Here is a 19,574-nt window from a genome sequence, read left to right as displayed (position 1 = left end):
ACTGATATCAGAATAAACTAAGGTGTGTGGGGATGGCAAATCTGCCACCTAAAAGAAAGCAAGAGATCCAGGCAGCCATTTGACACCTCTGCAAAGAGCACCCCAAGAAGGGGGAAACCCTAGGAAAAATAGAAGATTTGAGGAGTATAATATAAAAACCCTTTGTAATGGATAGTATTAACATTAATAGCCCTTATTAATTTATGCCTAGTTGAGATCATTTAACCCAGAGGAAACATAGACATATTGGCAGACTTGAAATCTGCTAAATGAAATTTGAAAAAATTATTCAGATTAGGTTTTTCAGTTTGATTTTTTTTTAATTTTAATTTATAATTTCAAATAGTATTTTCAGTTATAGACTTATTTTAATGCTTTTTAATGTTTTAAGGTATTATCTGCATCTCTTGGTTTGCTTACATTACTTATCTTTCCCTTTTAACACAAGTTCTGCACATTTATCTTTAGCATTTGAAATAGTTTATATGTACCATTGGACTGTAGTTTTGTATGATTTTAAAATAAATATTCATTACATGACATACAAAACTTCCTATCAGTCTTCTTTATAGAGACTTAGAAAACCAGATTATATCCTTTGCTGATGACCAGTCTTGTGTAGTGCTGTATGTCATTACCATTTTCACTGATAAAGCTGAATTGCTAAACACTGGCCAATCATAATTTAATAATGTATTTACAAACTATGAGACAATTAATTCTTAGTGCTTTCCTTCTATGTTTGTGGGCATAATCACTATTACTTCCTATGAGAGTTATGTCTGAAGTTTCCTTTACATACCGAGTCAGAATTTGTCTCAATGAAATGGCTCCCAAATGTTTAGTGATTTCAGGGGAGATGAATGTGCAAAAATGTTAATTCTCCTGTAAGAAAGTCTGATTTCTTTTTTTTCTGTAACAGTATCTCCTATCCCTAAAATTGCTGTCTAGGATCATGTAGAATTCTCTGGAAGGAATTTAAACATGAAAAGCCTCATTCTTGTACTGCTGGAAATCATTAAAATGGTACTTGTTGTATAGCAGAAATTAATTTCCAGTGGTAATTTTCATGTTTCTATACTCTGTTATTTAATCCTTGAAAAGGAAAATCAATCAAGTAAAATCTTCACTGATTTTACAGTATATTGTGGGCAGTTGCATCTGTACAAACATTACAGCTTCCTGTCAGAAATATGCCAAAGGGATAAGATGGAAGCTTCTGTAGACTTCTTGTAAGTGTTAGCATTGAGCCTGTTTATCTACATGGAAAAATATATCTTAGCACATCTTTCATAATCAGGGGTATGACTGTAGGCAACAGAAATAATAAATCCATTACCATCACTGCAGAACATGGGAATTTTGCCTAGACCTCAATGAGGTCTGGGTTTAAATACAGTACTGCTGAAGCACTGAGGACAAAAGCAGTTCAGTAGCATTTTGTAATAAGCAGCTGATCCTCTTGCTGTAATTGGATCACTCTTCTCCTAGAAGATCTCATTCCCACTATGTGGAATTCCAGCAGTGGAACAGTGAAACTGGCAAAATCCCATTCTGAAGAAGGTTGAAGCAAAACCAAAAGGTTGTCCTTACTAGGCTTTACCTTGATGCCTTGCAGTGATGTAAATAGAAATTTCATACAATAAGAACTGTTTGGGCCCACATATATCTTTGTTTCTGAGTTCTAACCATGTGTGGCAGGTCAAAAAAGTTACGGGAGATCTTAAATAAGTAATCCCACAAATCACATTCTAGAAGCTTTTTTAATTCCTGAAGCTTTTTTAGTCATCTTCTGTTTTCTCCTGTGCTTCACTAGGCTTATCAACATTGCAAGCTGTGCTGGATTCTGCTGCTGAAAAGAAATGGCAAGTGACTGCTATCAATGTAGGAAATATTAACAATGACAGAAAAGATGAAACTTACCGTTCACTGTTTCAAGATTTAGAGGTAAAAAAGGAAAGGCGAGTGATTTTGGACTGTGAACGCGATAAAGTCAACGACATTGTTGATCAGGTTTGCTGTTCTTTATTCTTCAGTGACAGCAGTTAGCTGTATTCTATAAGTAAATATATTGAGTTGATTTGTCTTGGTCATATTTTTGTGATTATTATGCATCATTTGGCAGTGACAGATTTGTATCAAGGATCACATATGTATGAGACAGAAAGTGAACATACAAATCATATAATCCCTCCCATTACTCAAAAGCAAGATAATTCTATCTGGATGATCCTGTATGGTGTTTAATCCTAGTTATTTAAAATAAAAACAACAATTTACAAAGTTTCTCATTCAGGCTCTTTCACGACCTAAGTAGTAGACTGCATTATGCGTAGTTGATACACTATTATATGTGGTGCATTAAAAATAGTTATGTTATGTCTAAGGATTAGTTCTCTTTACATCCAGAAAGTATTTTCTCCTTCTAATGCCTTTTCTGAGAACCTTTCACATCTTGGGAAGACTGTATCACAACTTCTTTCTCATTTAATGTCCTTTGTAATCCATGTTTCTAAGCTCTTTGTCATTCATATTTTCCTTGAGTATCTGTTCATTTTGTCTCACTCTTAAAAGTGTGTTAACCAAAATTGGATGCTGTTTTCCACAGCTAAGGCCTCCTGAGCTTTAAAAAGAACAGGAATATATATCTTCTCTCCACACATGCAAATTATGTGCCAAAATGATTTCTTTTAAATTTTGTTTTTCACAGCATCATCACCATTCTCTGATTCAAATTACTGCATTACTTTCAAATCCACCTCTTCGGTCCTAATGTCTTACTGACTCTGTATTGTACTACTTCTTTTCATGCATGCAGAGCACAATGAAAAATTGTAAAGATAGTTCCCTGTTGGCTTGAGTTTGATCATGTGAGACTGTGCAGCATCAGTAGGGATATATCATCACAGTGTAGATGTATTTATTTAAAGATTTTTTGAAGGGCTTGTTATTTTGGTCTTTGTTTTGAAGGTCATTACATTTTGGAGAGGCTCAGACAATGAGCAGTCTCCTAAATAGAGTGCATTGTATTTGTGTGTTTTATTTGGAATTCATATCCACAAACTGTTTCTCTAATTTTCAAAATAAATTTGAATTTGATCCTGTTCTTCAGAGCATTTGATCTCTGTAAGCATGATCTCCCTGTCATCTGCAGTTTTTTAAAATCATATTTTCTGACTCGTTATCCATGTCCAGAAATGTACAGTGTAGAGCAATGATTGAGATAAGTAGTACTTATAAGTCTTCTTCAGTTGGTTCTGTGTGGCTTTCCAAACTGTTGTTCACTTACCTTACAGTGACTTCTCCATGACTCCTAAGAGTTTCTAATGATGTCCTACAGGACAAACACCTTATTAGACTCAAGATATTTCACAACTGCTATTTCCTAATTATCTATTAGGCCAGAGAAAGAAAAGATACTGCTTTGACATATTTTGATCTTGTCAAGACTATTTTGACCGTTTATTAACTTATTATCCAATAGATTCTTCTAAAAATAAGTTTGTAATATTCAGTATAATCTCTGATATGAAAGTTTGGCTGACTGTTTCTTCAGTTTTTCCATTTAAACACTTTTTAAAAGCAAGAACCCTCTTTACCCTTTAGTTACCACTCATTTATATAGTCTTTGTTTCATAACAGACCTATTTTCTTCTTTGTCTAATTCTTATTTTGATTGCCGTTCTGGGATATTTTTCTTGCCCTAATTGCACTTTGATAGATTCTGTCTTGTTTAAAGCCTTAGATTTTTTCAGCTTATCCCCATAGACTCGTGCTACTCCTTAAGCATACAGATAGCTAAGCTTTTGTTTCTGTTGTTTTGATTTGTGAGTCACTGAAGAATTCGAGATAACTGAATCATCCACAGAGGTCAGTTAATATCATTCCAGTTAGTTGTTCTGAAAACAGTTTAGTGCTATGCCCCAGAATATGTTCTTTTAAACTGCTGTTAGCTGTCCCATATGGGTTTAGTTTGGGAATTTTCTTCACGAGATAGCTTTGCAGTTTCTGGAGTTTCGTCTGTTTTATAAGTCCATTATCCTTACACTCTGTAACCTCCCTTCTTTACGTCAAAAGGTAAACTTACTTCCAATTTCTCAAGTAGCCTAAAATAAAGTCTAACTATCTCTCTCCATTTTCTGTTAATTTTCTCCATTTCTTAAAATGAAGATCCATGCTGAACAATGGATTTCTTGGCCTGGGTGTATCCTTTGAGTGTGTTTTTCTTATTTTCTCTTCTAATAGCAGAGTGCTTTAGGTCTTGCTTTCCTACTAGAATTATTTTTTTAAAAAAATTGTTTTAATTTCTGCCCCAAAAAAAACATAATAAATTTTCTTTTCTTCACAAGGATGCCTGAATTAGACACTTCATATCAGTATCCCTTTTCTTTTTCTGTGTATTTTTACTGGAGAAATGCAACAGGCTTTTCCAGACCTTTTTTGGATACTGAAGTATGATGTGCATTCTCAATACACAGAGCAACAACTTCTTCACTTTTTTCCTTGCTTTCTATTATTGAACAAACCTTTCATTTTAGTGCTTTGATTTATCCTGCAAGTATTTTAAGCTGTGGTGGCAGCCTCAGGTTCACCCAGTTATGCTTTGTAGCCCTTAAATATTTGTATAACCACGCAATGTGTTTGCAAAGTTGCTTTATCATTCTTGGTGTTTGTCTCATGTTATGGTTTCTCTTCCATATTTCAATGATTTATGTAAGTTGAAAAATATTTCAGTTCCCCAGCTCTCCTCAGACTAGTTTATATTCTTCTTCTCTAATCCTGCAGGTCAGTGTTACCATGCTCTTCATTGTATTGCTACCATCTTTCCTCAGCCAGGTTCCTTTGCAGAATCTCATTTCACCATGATAACACCCTTTGGGCAACCATGCAATTACTGCCACTAATTGTCTATCCCTGCTAGAGAAGGTCCTCTAAACTGGTGAACAGCTTTTGTGTCCACAGCTCCATCATAGCATTTGGAACTACCACTGAATTTCCTCATTTTTGATTGGCAGCATCCTTAGCATTCATATGGATGAGTGCCACAAAGCAATCTTTTGTGGGTTGTTGCAATAGTACCTAGTGGCAGTTAGAGCAGAGTAACTAACCATTGATCCAAAGGATTGCAGCTGTTGGTTGTTTTCTTGGATACTAATAATGTTTCATACAGGGGAGCTAATCTGTTTGGTCTAACTGAAATTTCTTAGGAACCAGCAGCTGCATAAGAAATAAATTTAAACATAGCTCTTAAACCTTTCTAGAAGTATTTAGGTTTAAATAGTCTGATCCTGTTTTAGGATACAAAGGTTCACATATTATGTATATATTGACCTCAAGGGAGGCATAATTTAATTACTTCTGTGGGCTATGTAATGTGATCCATCTGAGTCTCAAACTCTAGTAATATAAACTCGGTGTTAAACACTACTTTCAGTTATATTTCTGTAACCAAGTATGTGGAATGTCATTCACTAGTACCCTAAGTTACAAGATACCTAGTGTGAATATTTTAGTAATGTGTTAAATGAGGAAATAAATTAATCATCCTCTCCTAATTTAAGTTGTTCTTATTGTTCAAAAGCTGGAATAAACTTCTAGTCTCCTCTTATCTCCTACATCCTTTCTCTGGAGAAGTGCTTAGCTTCAAAATGCATGCTTCCCCATGCAGACATAGTCTTAATTAGGCTTGTTTGGGAGAACAATCCACGATACCCGTCTACCCGTGGAGACTGCTGAGAAACCACCAGCTGGCTTTGAGGGAGATTATGAGGAAGACTTAGGGCAATAAACAATTTGAACTTAAACAGATTTCCTCGTAATGCAGATGCTTTCATTAATGCCAGTGGGCTTTTAAACTTTTTCTAGTTCAAGGAATGTTACAATTCTGTTACAGATGGAGCAGAATCTAAGCAAGAGTCTGTGAGGCTCAGTGCTTCTAATGCATGATGCCTGCTCTCTCCTGGCTGAGTTGTACCTTTAATACACAGCATAGCAATTAACATTCAGCTCCTGTGTCTAGAGGGACTGTTCCTCCTGGGACTTGGACTTCAGCTTACTGATTTCTACCAGCAAAAAGTATGTTTGGTGGTGCATTAGATAAAATGAAATGTAAAGCGTTAAACAAACTCATTATCGTATACCATAAAGCTCACAACTAGCTTTTACATCATACCACATTTTGTACTTTTCAAGTCTCTGTCCACGTACCAGGTGAACATCCTCCATTATGGGCGTATTTCTTCTTTTTTACAGGTTATCACAATTGGTAAACATGTTAAAGGATACCATTATATCATTGCAAATCTGGTAAGTATTCTTAATATTTAAAATACCTGTATTACTCATTTTTACTGTTTATGGATGCACATCAACTGGTATTTTGTTTTAAGTGCAATTTAGAAAGCAGAAAAAAGATAAATGTCTTCATCTTTGCTAAATGAATGCATGTATTGAGATGATATTTGTTTTATTGGCTGAGTCTTTTCAGGACTTAAATGCCTCCTGTGATATTCCCTTCAATGGAAATGAAAGTTGCTCAGCACTTCAACAGAGCTTCTCTTTTTCAACATACTTTAGAAAAAAAGGGTACAGAAATTAGAAAAATAACTTTCTGCATCATTGACTGATACATTAATTCAGAAAACTGATAATTTCTCTCACACTTCTAAACTACTTAAAAATTACAGTTATCAACTTTCATTCTGTTAGACTAGTGAATCTCAGATTTATACATATTTATCTCTCAGATTGGCTGGGTAATCAGTTTGAATTAATGTTTCTTGAATGTAGGTGATCAGATAGTATATATATACATGTATAGTTTTGTAAGGGGAAAGTTTGGAAAACTCACTGCATTCTGTCAAGGTAATTATTTTGAAGTCGTGTTTAAAGGTGGAAAGCTGTTTTACTAACATTAAACTCAGCAACACTTATTTACTGAAGCTAGGGAAACTAATCCAATAGTTTTTTTAACAGACAAAGCAAATTCTTCAGGCTTGAATCTGTTATCCCATTCAAGAAAAGAGTTTTGGGGGTTGTCTAATGCGAGTGCCAGCAAATAATGTTTTTCATCATTTATTCTTGAACTGTGATAGTGTTTGGTATAAATTCCAGCAGGGCCCAGAGTGCCCTAATTTACACTGTCTTCTATAGTCCTTTGAGGAGTCTGAGGAAACAGAAGGACCATAGTGTGCCTATTGCACTTCAGGTGTAACCCCTGTCTCCTCCCAGCTTTGATCGAAACACTTCTCCCTCTAGGCGGGCAGAACTGTGAAGAATCCTGTCAGTGTGATGGTGTGAAGAAGCCTTGTACTCTAAAAGCCTCTCTAAAGGCTGAACACTGGGGTTTCGTTTTTATATCTTATTAAATAATTTTTGGATAAAGAAGTTAAGGTATTGATATTCACAAAACAAGCATAAAAGTCTTAGAAAATTTGAAAAATTTAAATGACTTACATAGGTAATATATATTATATAGAGAGATATTATATATCTATATTTATAATATAGATATTTGTGTTTTGCATTGCAAATGTTGGATAAATAGTATTTTGATTCCTGAGGGAAATTTTAGAAAATATGCCTGGTGGATTTCATTATGTTAACTGCTTGCTATTTTAGCCATCACTTTAAATTTGCAGCAGTTATTCCATGAGATCTAAAACTTATTGAATCATGAATTTTAAAGCGGTTTGATATCATATATAAAATGTTTATGGTAATTATTTTAAAACTGTTTTTCTGTCAGAAAAGAAAGATATCCCATCTTCACTGAATCTATCTTCTTTCTTTTTTGTCTGTAGTAGTGTTCTCCTCCAGTCTGATCAATCAGTCAAAAAAATGATCTATTTTAAGAATAAAAAAATGCTGATAGATGGAGAAAAGGTTAAGAGTATACAATGAATGTTCCTGTTAACTGTCACACTAACAATAATATTGAAGAAGGTTTCACGACCCCCATAAAAGTGTCTCTATTAGCATGCAGCAGCACATCACTGGTGAGGATCACTGATATGCAATTATTTAGGAGCACCTAGTGTAGCAGTTGTAGCAACTTATGATAATGTGGTCTCAAGTTGTTGCTTCTTTTTGTGTTCACACTCAACATTCATTTGAACTAAAGTGTCTGAAATCAGTATTTTGTGTAAATACATTTGTATGGTTATTTGGGCAAAGTTAAATCATGGAAAAAACAGAATACAAGAACTGTAAGAATGAGAAATAGTTCTTTATATCAGAGGGAGGAGGCTGAGGAGATGGTAAGTTGTTCCACCTTCTTTAGAGTTCCTGACAAAAAGAGGACAAAACTGTGGCTGTAACTATTCCTGGCTAAAACTTACTTGCTTAACTCTTACTCATGGCAGTGTTCCCTTTCTCATTTAAACGGTCCCCTTGAAATTAACAGGATTGTTTAAGAAGTAAGCATGGCAAGGACAGATCCACTCATCCCATGCTTTATAAAGGTATTTGTCTTGTGAGCAAGAAGAAGGGTTGCTGGCTGACAGAGCTGACAGCTTAATCCTGGCAGCCTAGCATTTAAGCTTGGATCCAGTCTGAGGAAAATGTTGGCTTACACTTCTGCAATAGAAGTCGTATGGTAACTCTGTATTTGTATATACTATTGAGAGAACTGCCAAAAGTATTGAAATAACACATATAATTTTTTCTGTGCCCAGGGATTTACTGATGGAGATTTGTCAAAAATTCAGTTTGGAGGAGCTAATGTCTCAGGATTTCAGATAGTTGACTATGATGATCCTCTGGTGTCAAAATTTATACAACGTTGGTCAACACTGGAGGAAAAAGAATATCCAGGTGCACACACTAGTACAATCAAGGTATGTCTTATATTTTTTTTAACCGTGCTAGATGGACAGAAGTGAAGGAATTGGAATATAAAGACTAGACAGAGAAAGCCCTTGAAAATCAACTGTGTCAACAAATTTTATATTTCACTGGGGTACTTTTAACATTCTCTATCTTAGGAACATTTAAGCAAAGATGCTACATTCTCAAAAATGTTAAGAAAACTTTAGTTTCTCTTCTACCCCTGTAAATCTGTGCCTGACAGCTTATTAGGTAATTCTTTTGGATGTGATGATATGTTAATTATATACTGACTACATCTGACTTTTCTCTTTTTCTGTGTATTGAATGTTTTAAAGACAAATATTTAGTCCTACATTGTCTTCTGGGGAACACAGATTTAGCACTTTTTTGATATAAAATCTAAGAAATGGTACCTAAGAAATGGTAGGACAGTTGCTTTAAGACAGAGGCTTAAGTCCTACAAAGGCTTTTAAAATTAAATGCTATATCTGACGTACAGAATGATGGTCTCATTTCAGGCCTGAGTGATACATGATGTGACACCGGGCAAGTGGTTAAGCTTCCTTACCTCAGTTTTCCTGCTGGATAAAACTAGGATAATCATACCTTCTTACTTTCTTACTTATGAAAATCAATTAGTGGCTACAAGATGTTAAAAATAATAACTCAATTTTAATGCTAAATAATTTTTGGTTAAGTAATACAATCAGAAATTTTAATAAGAACATGTATTCTTAAATAGCTCTAAAATGTTTTTAGACAAAAAGAAAAATGACAAATCTTCTAGGCATAACTTTTTTGTACTATAGTTTGAATATGAAGTATATTCATAATTTATAATGAGATGAATAAGAAGTTTCAGCAAGGAATGGAAAAAACATTTTTTAAATTCCTGAAACAAAAGTCCTTTAAAGCACGCAACCTTAATTTCAGTTAAAAAATAAAGATTATAGATTCCTTTTTTATGAGGTCAAATTTGGTGGTAACTTAGTCAAAGCAATGATTTATTCTGTACTTAGTTTTGTAGTTTAAAATCTATGATGGAAGAAGTGAATTTCTTATTTGATGTTTGACAGAGTAAACTGTAATCTGTCTCATGTTTTTAGGTACATTCATATTACAGACACAGTATATATAATCTGTATTGTTCTCATTTAGGAAAAAGGGAAGGGATGTGGCTGTGGATGATTAATAGAATTGTTTTATCTCTCTGGTTACTGAGTGCCCAAATCTATCTACCTGCCTATTCATGTTGCAGAATCATAGTCTGGAAATAATAATATTGAAATACATGACTGAAGTAAAGAAGTCAAACTGAAACCAAGTTGCAGTTTTTATCACTGATGGAAAAACAAGGGGGTGGGGCACTAACAAGAACTCTGATTCCTCTGGTGCCACGCTAACAGGAAATTGCATGTGTGTTAAATAATATGAGGTGGTTGCAATGTTTTATTAAAGCACTAAAATATCTATCACAGATATTCTCTTTATTTCTTCCCTGATAGGTCCTTTAAAGTCTAGCAGAAACTGAAAGGGTCAAAGGAGACTATTTGGAATATCTTCTTGTTTTGATTTTGTTATGGATAGGAAAACTGAATTAACCCTTATTTTCATGAATTTCATTAACTTAGAACACATTTTAAATTCAATTTAAAAGGCTGATCTCTCTTTGTATATTGATTGATTAAGGAACATACGGATTGCACTGATACTCAGTCAAGAAACTGAGACCTATGGTAAATCATCAGATAATTTATAAATGCTAGAGGTATTGATGGTGGGGAAGGTGGAAATATATATTACAATATTAAGTGACATTGATTATATCAGTTACTGTATTTCTTTGTCTTTCTCTTGTCCTTATACACGTATTACTTGTCATTTTTGCTTGTCATTACATGTAAGGTCAGAGATATGTCACATTTCATTCCTGTCCTTGAGGAAGCTAGAGGCAGGACAGAATCACAGAAATCATAGAAACAGGGCAGGAGAGGTCTTTGAGCAGTCAGTCACTCGGTCCATCCTCCTTGCCTGAAGGCAGAATCAGATAAACCTGTGCAGTTCCTGTGGGTAGTGATTTCACAACTTCCTCAAGCAATTTCACAGTTTAAATAATCTTATTTTTGGCTTTTGTCTAGCCTCAATCAGCCTTTCTATCACCTAATTCATTACTCCTTTATACATTTCTAATGGATATGAGGGAGTTCTCCTTTTTAGTTATCCTATATTTAAAGATGTCTACCTTATTTCCTGCCTAGCTTTCCTCCCTGCAATACTAAATAATCCCTTTCCTTTACATTTTCTGCTCTCTGATCCTGTTTGTCATTTTGCACTGGAACCTTTCTGTTTGGTACCACATAGAAATGCCAGACTGGCTGCTGCACTGCATCCAAGTGCTATGCTGAAGAAATGGAAATAATGGCTTCATATATCTTAAAGACCATACTCATTCTAGGGTTTCCTTTTGTGTTAGTTGTTTTTTCTTTTTTTTTTCCCTTTCCTCACCATCATGATGCTATTGAAATATATTTGTCATGAGATACATGCTAACAACCAGATCTTCTTCTGCATTGCTTTCCTTTGCTGCTGACGATTAAGGCTGTTTAAATGCAATACTTACCTGTCCTTGCTGAACATCACATTGCTTCTTATATTATTATTCTAGCTGTGTTTGTTATTCTTTGCTTCTTGAAATAGTGTACAAACATCTAAGTTACTGAGCAGGTTAAAACACTGGTCTTCATTTGTCCCTTCAGTGATCTTATGAGTAACTTTTCTCCCCTTTTTATTTTGAGGTAGTTTTCTAAATTGTCATTGCTTATAAATGAGCTTTTGCCACTAGTTCCTGTGGAATCTAGGAAACTGTTACAGCAGATCCCATATGAAATGGATGGAAAGGCTAATAAAAGCCCTGTATTATCAGTATAGAAGTGAGAGATGGTTACATGCCCCTTGCAGGTAATATTATACCTGGGATTGCAAATATTCTGTCGTTGCAGACAAAAACATTGCAACTGTGTTGTATTATCTTTCTTTTGTAATCCAAAAAGAAGTGTACATTCATTTCACATTTTAAAATGCAAGTCAATGGAATATGACTGAGCTGATATAATAAGACGTCATAGCATCCAAATACAGTCCTGAAAACAAAGACATCCCTTCCAAGAAAAAGTGCATTTCAAAGGAACATGCTCCTCAAGAAGCAAAAGCATTGTTAAAAACCTGTTCTTTAGATGCCCAGAAGAGGACCTGGATCAAATTGCTTTAAAAATGCATCTTCACAATTTATAAAACATTAGTTATAAGAAATTGCAGTCTTAGGACATGGGTGAGAAGAAACATTGATTTTATTTCTTGCTGCACTGTACTTGTACTGCTAAAACCACAAGATTTAAAGATTAAGCAGGGTACATAAAGCTAGTGTTTTGAAGAGTTTTTCCAGATGGTCTTTTCATCTTTCAAAAGTAAAGCTGATACACTGTTTACCTAGATGAAATTTATAATATATCTGTTGTAACCAAGGGTGTTATCAGTTCTAAAAGAGCTAGTGATGTGTAGATCTAGAAACATACAGTTGAGCATCCTTGTGAATTTCTTTGTCAAACAGGGAAAAAAAAGCCATATTTAATTTTATCAAGGCCTAATAATAACAAGTTGATATCTTCGTTTGATCCATTATTGTGTATTTACAAATATGTTGGGCTTTCTGAGCCTTAGTGTTGTGTCAGACTGTTATGTTTAAGGCAAGTTTCTTGATCTTGTGGAAGGACACTGAAGGACAGCACATCCATTCACATCCAGCTGCTTCAACTTCATTATCTGATTAATTCATTCTATTGTGGGCAGCCTTTGGTCTATTTTCAGGAAGAAGCTCAATTTGTGCCTCTTGGAGGCTGGTGAGACATAAGTTGTATTGCCTTTGTGTCAGGGCTTTGGTAACAGGGGGCTACAGGGGTGGCTTCTGTGAGAAGCTACTGGAAGCTTCCCCCGTTTCTGAGGGAGCCAATGCCAGCCAGCTCCAAGATGGACCTGCCACTGGCCGAGGTTGAGCCCATCAGCAGTAGTGGTAGTTCCTCTGGGATAACATGGTTAAGAAGGGGACAAAGCTGCTGCACAATAGCAGCCAGAGAGAGGAGTGACAGTATATGGGAGAAATAGCCCTGCAGACACCAAGGTCAGTGGAGAAGGAGGGGGAGGAAACGCTTTAGGTGCAAGAGCTAAGATTCCCCTGCAGCCTGTGGTGAAGACCATAGTGAGGGCAGGCTGTCCTGCAGCCCATGGAGGTCCACAGGGGAGCAGAGATCCACCTGAAGATTGTGGAGGACTACACACTGGAGCAAGTGGATGCCTGAAGGAGGCTGTGACCCCATGGGAAACCTGTGCTGCAGCAAGCTTCTGGCAGGGACCTGTACACCCATGAAGAGAGGAGCCCACACCAGAGCAGGTTTACTGTGAGGACTTGTGACCCTGTGGAAGGGGCCCACACTGGAGCAGTCTGTTCCTCAAGGACTGCACCCTGTAGAAGAGACCCGTACTGGAGTAGTTCATGAAGGACTGCAGCCTGTAGGAAGGACTTACATTGGAGAAGATTGTGGAGTACTGTCTCCCATGGAAGGGACCTGACATGGAGCTAGGAGGAAGCAGTGGCAGAGATGTGTGATGAACAGACTGCAACCCTCATTCCACGTCCCCCCTGTGCCACTGTGGGAGCAGGGGAGTATAGAGAATTTGTGAGTGAAGTAGAGTCCAGGAGGAAGGGAGGAGTAGGGTGAGATGCTTTAAGATTTACTTTTTATTTTCTCATTATCCTACTTTGATTTGATTGGTAATAAATTAAATTTTCTCCAAGTTGAGTCTGTTCTGCCCGTGATGGTGATTGCTGAGTGATCTCTCCCTCCCCTTATCCCAATTCATTAGCCTTTCATTATATTTTCTCTCTTCTGTCCCTCTGAGGACGAGAGTGATAGAACAGCTTTGGTGGCACCTGATGTCCAGCCAGAGTCATCCTGCCATGTAAGTACTAAGCTTAAAGTAGGTGTGTCCTATGAGGAGCAGCTAAGGACTCTGGTCTTGTCTTTTTGTGGGAAAAGGAGGCAGAGGAGCAACCTCATTGCTCTCTACAGCTTCTTGAGGAGGGAAGTGGAGAGAGAGGTGCTGAGATCTTCTCTCTGGTATCTAGTGGCAGGATGTGTGAGTATGGTTCAGAGCTGCGCCAGAGCAGGTTCAGACTGGATCTATGGAAGTATTTCTTTACCAAGAGGGTGGTCAAACACAGGAAGAGGCCTCTGAAAGAGATGGTCAATGCCCCAAGCATGTCAGTGTTTAAAAGGCATTTGGACAGTGCTCTTAACAACACACTTTAAAATTGGCCAGCCCTGAATTGTTCAGACAGTTGGACTAGATGATCATTGTAGGTCTGTCCAGCTGAAATAGTCTGTTTTAGAAGCCATCCTGCTCTGTGATAAGCTTTTCTAAGACCAACCTTAGGCTTGGTGTGTGCAAGAAGTACCTGAGGCAACTTGTGCATGATATATACAGAAACTACATACCGTGTGCAGGAAAGATTTTGGGGCTGCCGGGTTGAAGACCTAAACCAACTCAGACATGTAGAGAATACCATTGTGTTGGAAGATGATAACAACCACGGTGCTCACTGCAGCTATTTTCAATGGCTTTAAGTGCTTCATCTGGTACATAATGTTTCAGATGTTCAGAATTCATATGATTGGATTTCTAGCTTCATAATCTTTTTCCCCACCCAACCAATGCATAGCAACAATACCAAAACACTAAATTGTTTTGACCTCCTGATTTTACCTTCAGTAGTTTCATGTTTTCAAGTCTCTTTTTTATAGTCATGTTGTCTTTTAGCAAATTATTATGAATCCATAAGTTAGGAAGAATGATGCTTGTAACTGAAAGATGCTGGTTTAACTCTACTGGTGCTAATTTACCTCAAGGATGCAATGCTGATAACATACAGAAAAAAAAAATATATCACACAATTATGTGCCTTGCAGAAACAATTAAAATTTAGATGACTCACTGATAATAAGGAGCAAAGGAGAAAACAATGAAAACAATTATTCAAACTGAAAATTCAGAAGACATTCAGTCTAGATATAGATGAGGAAGCAAAAGTGTACAGTTAATTAATTAGACAATATCTTCATTTTGGGTCATGCCTCATGATTGCAGTGTGTTGGAAAATGGTTTTATAATGCAATGAATTTTAGTAAGAGTTATAAGGGATATTTTGTTGCACCTGCTACAGTTTTAATAGAAAATATGATTGAATGTGCTTTAATTCAAGTAGATCATAATGGTTTATAAATAAAAATTAAAAAAAAATAGTTAATTTCAGTATTTATTATAAGATTTAACCAGAAACTGATCTGGAGTAAATTTTTTTTTAAGTGCCCTTGTAAAACTGTAGATTTGTGAGATTGTTCTACCTTCTACTTCCAATCCTTGCATTTTGGTCTCCTAGACATAACAAAATATAGCTGTTAATGTTCTAGCTACCTGGTTTCACTGGGCTTTGAATCCCAGTCTTCTCTACTTGAAAAAATGCATAAAAAATTGTAGGCATAAGAAATTTCAGTGTTATACTTCATGCTCCTTTTTAATAGCCTAAGGGCCTTTTCCATGTTATCACTCATTACAGCATAGTTGCTTTGGTTTGGTTTGGGGTTTTTTGTAAGGAATACTCAATTAAAGAATGGAATGTTTAGTCACTGAAAGTAGTGGTTGGTTTCAGGCAGTATATGCAGGTTTGTCTCAGACATACAAAGGGCCAATTGACCCAGATCCTTCGATCCTGCATGTGCAAGTGGCTGAATTGTGCTAAAATAAAAGTGTTTGCCAGACTTTAGAAAACTATAGAGCCAAGTGTTTCTATGAAGCTATGTTTCTTTGAATTTGAATCCACTTAGTAACTATAAATTTTTAAGGATCTTCAGTCAACAAACTGCAGTGGATTCCTCCTGCCTATTTTCCCAGGAGCATCCTATCACTTTTTTCAACCAGCAATTCACCTCAGTATGGTTGATATAAATGGGAAAAGCTACTACTCCTTCATGCTCCAAGGGTTTATCAAAATCAGATGTACCTTTGGCCTCAGAAAGACCAGTGTCATTTGGGACAGTAGAGCTTGATGGAGAAGTGGGGATAAGAGGAGAAGAGGGAGTGATACACAAAGATGAAAATAGTAGTAGGAGGAGGAATGATGTCATTCAGAAAAAGGGGTCAGCAAAGTGAAAAGAGGCTGTTGGTACGTAAGTGAAAGGCACAGAAGGGTGGTGGCAGCTCAGAGCTGGAGAGGCGTCTATGACTGAATGTTTCTTGGGTCAGGGGAAAAAGGGAGGAGGAGAAGCACTGGGGATCACTTACGTTAACAGGGAGAGGAGACATGCAGGCTTATTTCTGGGGCAGGCCTGGTATTAAGGACCAGTCAATGTAGGTAGCTGCCTATATTACCTAGTATGGGGAGGCAGATAAGTAAACATGAAGTGTTAACTGTGTTTGGGAGATGCAACAACCTAGTAAGAATGATGTATTCAATTCTATTAGGATTTTACTTGGAAATTAGATTGGAGCAAACAGGAGAAAGCTGTTCGTGTTTAGACAACAGGCAAATACTGTACTGGTTGGGGCAGATGAGAACTGATAATGGAAAGGGGGAATTGTTGTGCTTCAGGATTTTTTTGCAGTTATTTTTCTATTTTTTTAAATTTAAGACTTGAATTATTAATAATAGTTTTAAATGGCGGATTTTGAAAATTTTTAGAACAATGCAATATGTATGATGAGAATCATTGATTGTTTTTTTCTTCTCTTCACCCCCCAAAAAAACCAAAATAATCCCCACATTTTAACACTTCAAGCATTCCCACTAGCTCTTTCAAATTCATTTCTTGCAGCATGTTTTTTTCAGAAATGTCTTTTGCCTTAATATTTGTACTTTTTGTTCTCATCCTGTGAGATTTCCCTACTTGGTCTGTTTTTACTACCATAACCATAGGCTTCAGTTTATGCTGCCGGATCCTACTGTTTTTTACCACTATGAAGAGTGACATACTTTGCTCTAGCTTAGCCTAAAAGTAAAAGCTTTTATTTATTCATATGGTGACAATTAAAATGCCATATAATCTTTGTGATAGGTTAAAGGTGATTTTATCATTAGAGGCATTGCTGTTTTGCAAGTATATTCTATTTACAGTTAGAAGTAAGATTACACAAATAATTCTAAATCTTATTTATTTTATTAATGTGCATATTTTCCATATGTAGTGGCATGATTAGAATACTATAGCATCTTTTGTGAGTAAAATGCTGTGGGTTCAAATCCAAATAATTGGGTTTTTTTATTCTGCAAAGCTCTTTGAGTTCAAATCCAACTAAACGGTTTTAATTTTTTGTCAAGCTCTGTGTGGGTTTTTTTGGTGCTGAAAGGTTCACCAGGAATAAACTTTAGATTTTGAGAATTAGGAGGGTTTAAAAAGCTTCCAGAAAAATGGCGAAGGATAGGACAAGATAGACATTTTAAGGAACTTTATAAAAATAGGTGAGTTTAGATAGGAAACTTTTCAGCCATTGAGTAATGATTAAAGATTTTTAAGAACCTTCATGATATGCGGTTCAAAGAAGTTGTTACAGAACTGTAGTGAATAAACAATTTACATTTGTTCAAACATGTAAATTATGAACAGTTTGGAGTTGTTTCTCTCTACTGTAAGGAGAGATTAGATGTCTTCCTGGTTTATTTATTTTTAATTATTCAGGTTTTTTCAGAGGGAGAAGGAAAGCTATAAGGTAGAGAAAAAAGATACAGTGTAAAGATGTGCATTGAAAGCTACTGTACTCCATTCAAGATCTTCTTTTAACACTTTCTAGTTATTCTTTCTCATTAGGCAGTGTTAGAAGGAAAGACATTTTTGTACTGCAGATAGCATGATAGATTAAGGGAAAAAAGGCTAAAGCTGTGAATGCTTTGGGGTTTTTATGGAGGGTTTGTTTTGTGGAGTTCGGGGGTTTTTTTAATACTAGCATAAAAGATGCAACATTGTTTTTCATGGCACTGGCTAGAGTACATCTTGCAGAACTCGGAGTCCGCTTCAGTATTTCATTCACTTTAAATAACTTATGCATGATAACTGGAGCAACAGAAAAGTATATTGTCCAACCATGGATTGTAGTGTAGCATTGTTACTAACCCTGCTTTCTGAGTGAACAATATTGAATTATCTCACCAGTTATATGCATTAGATCCACTCACCACTCACTCAACAAAAGCTAAGAAAAACCAACATAGTGGACCGAGAGTAAAGGGCAGAACACTTCTGAAAGCATCTGCCCATCTATCTGTGGGTGCAGATTGCTTAGTTGAGAGAGATATCAAAAGATTTCTAAGACTGACATGACAGAGCTCTTTCTCTGTAATTTGTTTTCAGAAAGTAAAGGGGGCACAACATTAGACTTATTTGACCTTCTGGATAATGGAAGGGATAAATTCCCACACAACTTCTGTATTTTCCAACTTTCTGTTCATTTAAATGGAAAAAGGTGTGGAAATGCAGTAGATTCAAATGGCAATGTCATTAATAAGATCTGGCATTGTACCGCTTACTCCTGGAAGATGGAACATTCACTTTGCTATTAAAACTCCTGCCCAGATCCATAATTTGTTTCATCTCTGACATTTGTCTGATATTTTGAAGAAACATCTGTTTTATCCTAGCATTAGCTTTTTTCTTTGGTAATTGGATTTAATCTACTGGAAGATCAAAGTACTTGAAAACCTCTGTTCTCAGTGTAAAATTAAAAAAAAAAAAAAAAGAAAAGCAGCAGGTACCTGCACTCCTTCTCTCTCTCTTTTTTTTTTTCCTACTGAATTAGCACCTCCAATGGCTCTAGTGAGAAGATTATTCTGAATTGGAAATAATCTTGGGGGAGGAATTACAGTTTAGGAATGTCCTTCTTATTGAAGTAGTAGGTGAAATAGGTAGAAAGGCCAAGCACCTTGTAATTTATAAATCTTGTGATCTTTGCTATATTCAGTTTTAAAAAGAGTGAAAGAAGGTCACTTTCCCTGGAAATATCCTACAGTGGAAGCACTAGCATAATTCGAGTGCCCTAGTCTTGTTCATCTCTGCTGGATGTGCTGTATGTCTTTCAAATAAGAGTTAGACTTCTAGGGATTTAGGCTTTGGCAAGTGCCTAACTACTGGGCTAGCTGTTCTGGGTGTGCCCAGAAAGCAGTCTTTCTAAACCAAACAAGGAGGTAATTAAAATAAACATGTCACAAAACCGCAGATTGCGGTTTTGAAGCTGAATACTTAAGTTTTTCTAAGGTGACAGGTTGCTTAAGTTGTTCTTTGCATCTCATGTCATTGTGGCATTTCAAAGCAAAAATACCTATTATTTGTCTAGCTTTTCTGTACACATTGAGTTCTGGAAATACTTTAAATAAAGGCTGTTATCAAAATGGAAGTTGATGTGACTCTACAACTTTGGGAAACAAAATCTAATAGAGATAGTATATTCATTAAGATAAATAGAGCTTGGTCTCTGTCCCCTTCTTACTGATATTAGTTTAAATTCGTTTTTTTAAAGATCAGGTAATTTTACATTTTATTAATTTCTCTTCCTCCTCTAGTCAGGACTGTTGTTATAAAAAAAATTACAATTAATATTCCCAAATATCTTGGGTATATATGCAATTATTTTCAGCTGAAAGCAAGTCT

The 19,574-nt window shown here is 36.0% G+C and overlaps 1 protein-coding gene across 6 annotated transcripts in view; it reads left to right on the top strand.

Moving 5' to 3' along the window:
- The window catches only part of GRIA2 (glutamate ionotropic receptor AMPA type subunit 2), a 96,607-nt gene that overhangs the window by 47,749 nt on the left and 29,284 nt on the right, over positions 1-19,574 (top strand). For all 6 annotated transcript variants that reach the window (XR_003526471.1, XM_027636162.1, XM_027636158.1 and 3 more), the window contains exons 4-6: positions 1,817-2,013; positions 6,253-6,306; positions 8,676-8,837. Coding sequence is in view for 5 of the 6 variants with exons in the window: in XM_027636162.1 (XP_027491963.1) it covers positions 1,817-2,013; positions 6,253-6,306; positions 8,676-8,837 (413 nt within the window). In the remaining variant the exon portion in view is untranslated. The remainder of the gene's footprint in view (positions 1-1,816; positions 2,014-6,252; positions 6,307-8,675; positions 8,838-19,574) is intronic.

Source organism: Corapipo altera, unplaced genomic scaffold (assembly GCF_003945725.1).
Source record: "Corapipo altera isolate COAL_440 unplaced genomic scaffold, ASM394572v1 22b, whole genome shotgun sequence".
In the NCBI taxonomy this organism is placed as follows: Eukaryota; Metazoa; Chordata; class Aves; order Passeriformes; family Pipridae; genus Corapipo; species Corapipo altera.
The sequence above is the reverse complement of the archived record's forward strand: the minus strand, read 5'-3'. Positions and strand labels throughout refer to the sequence as shown.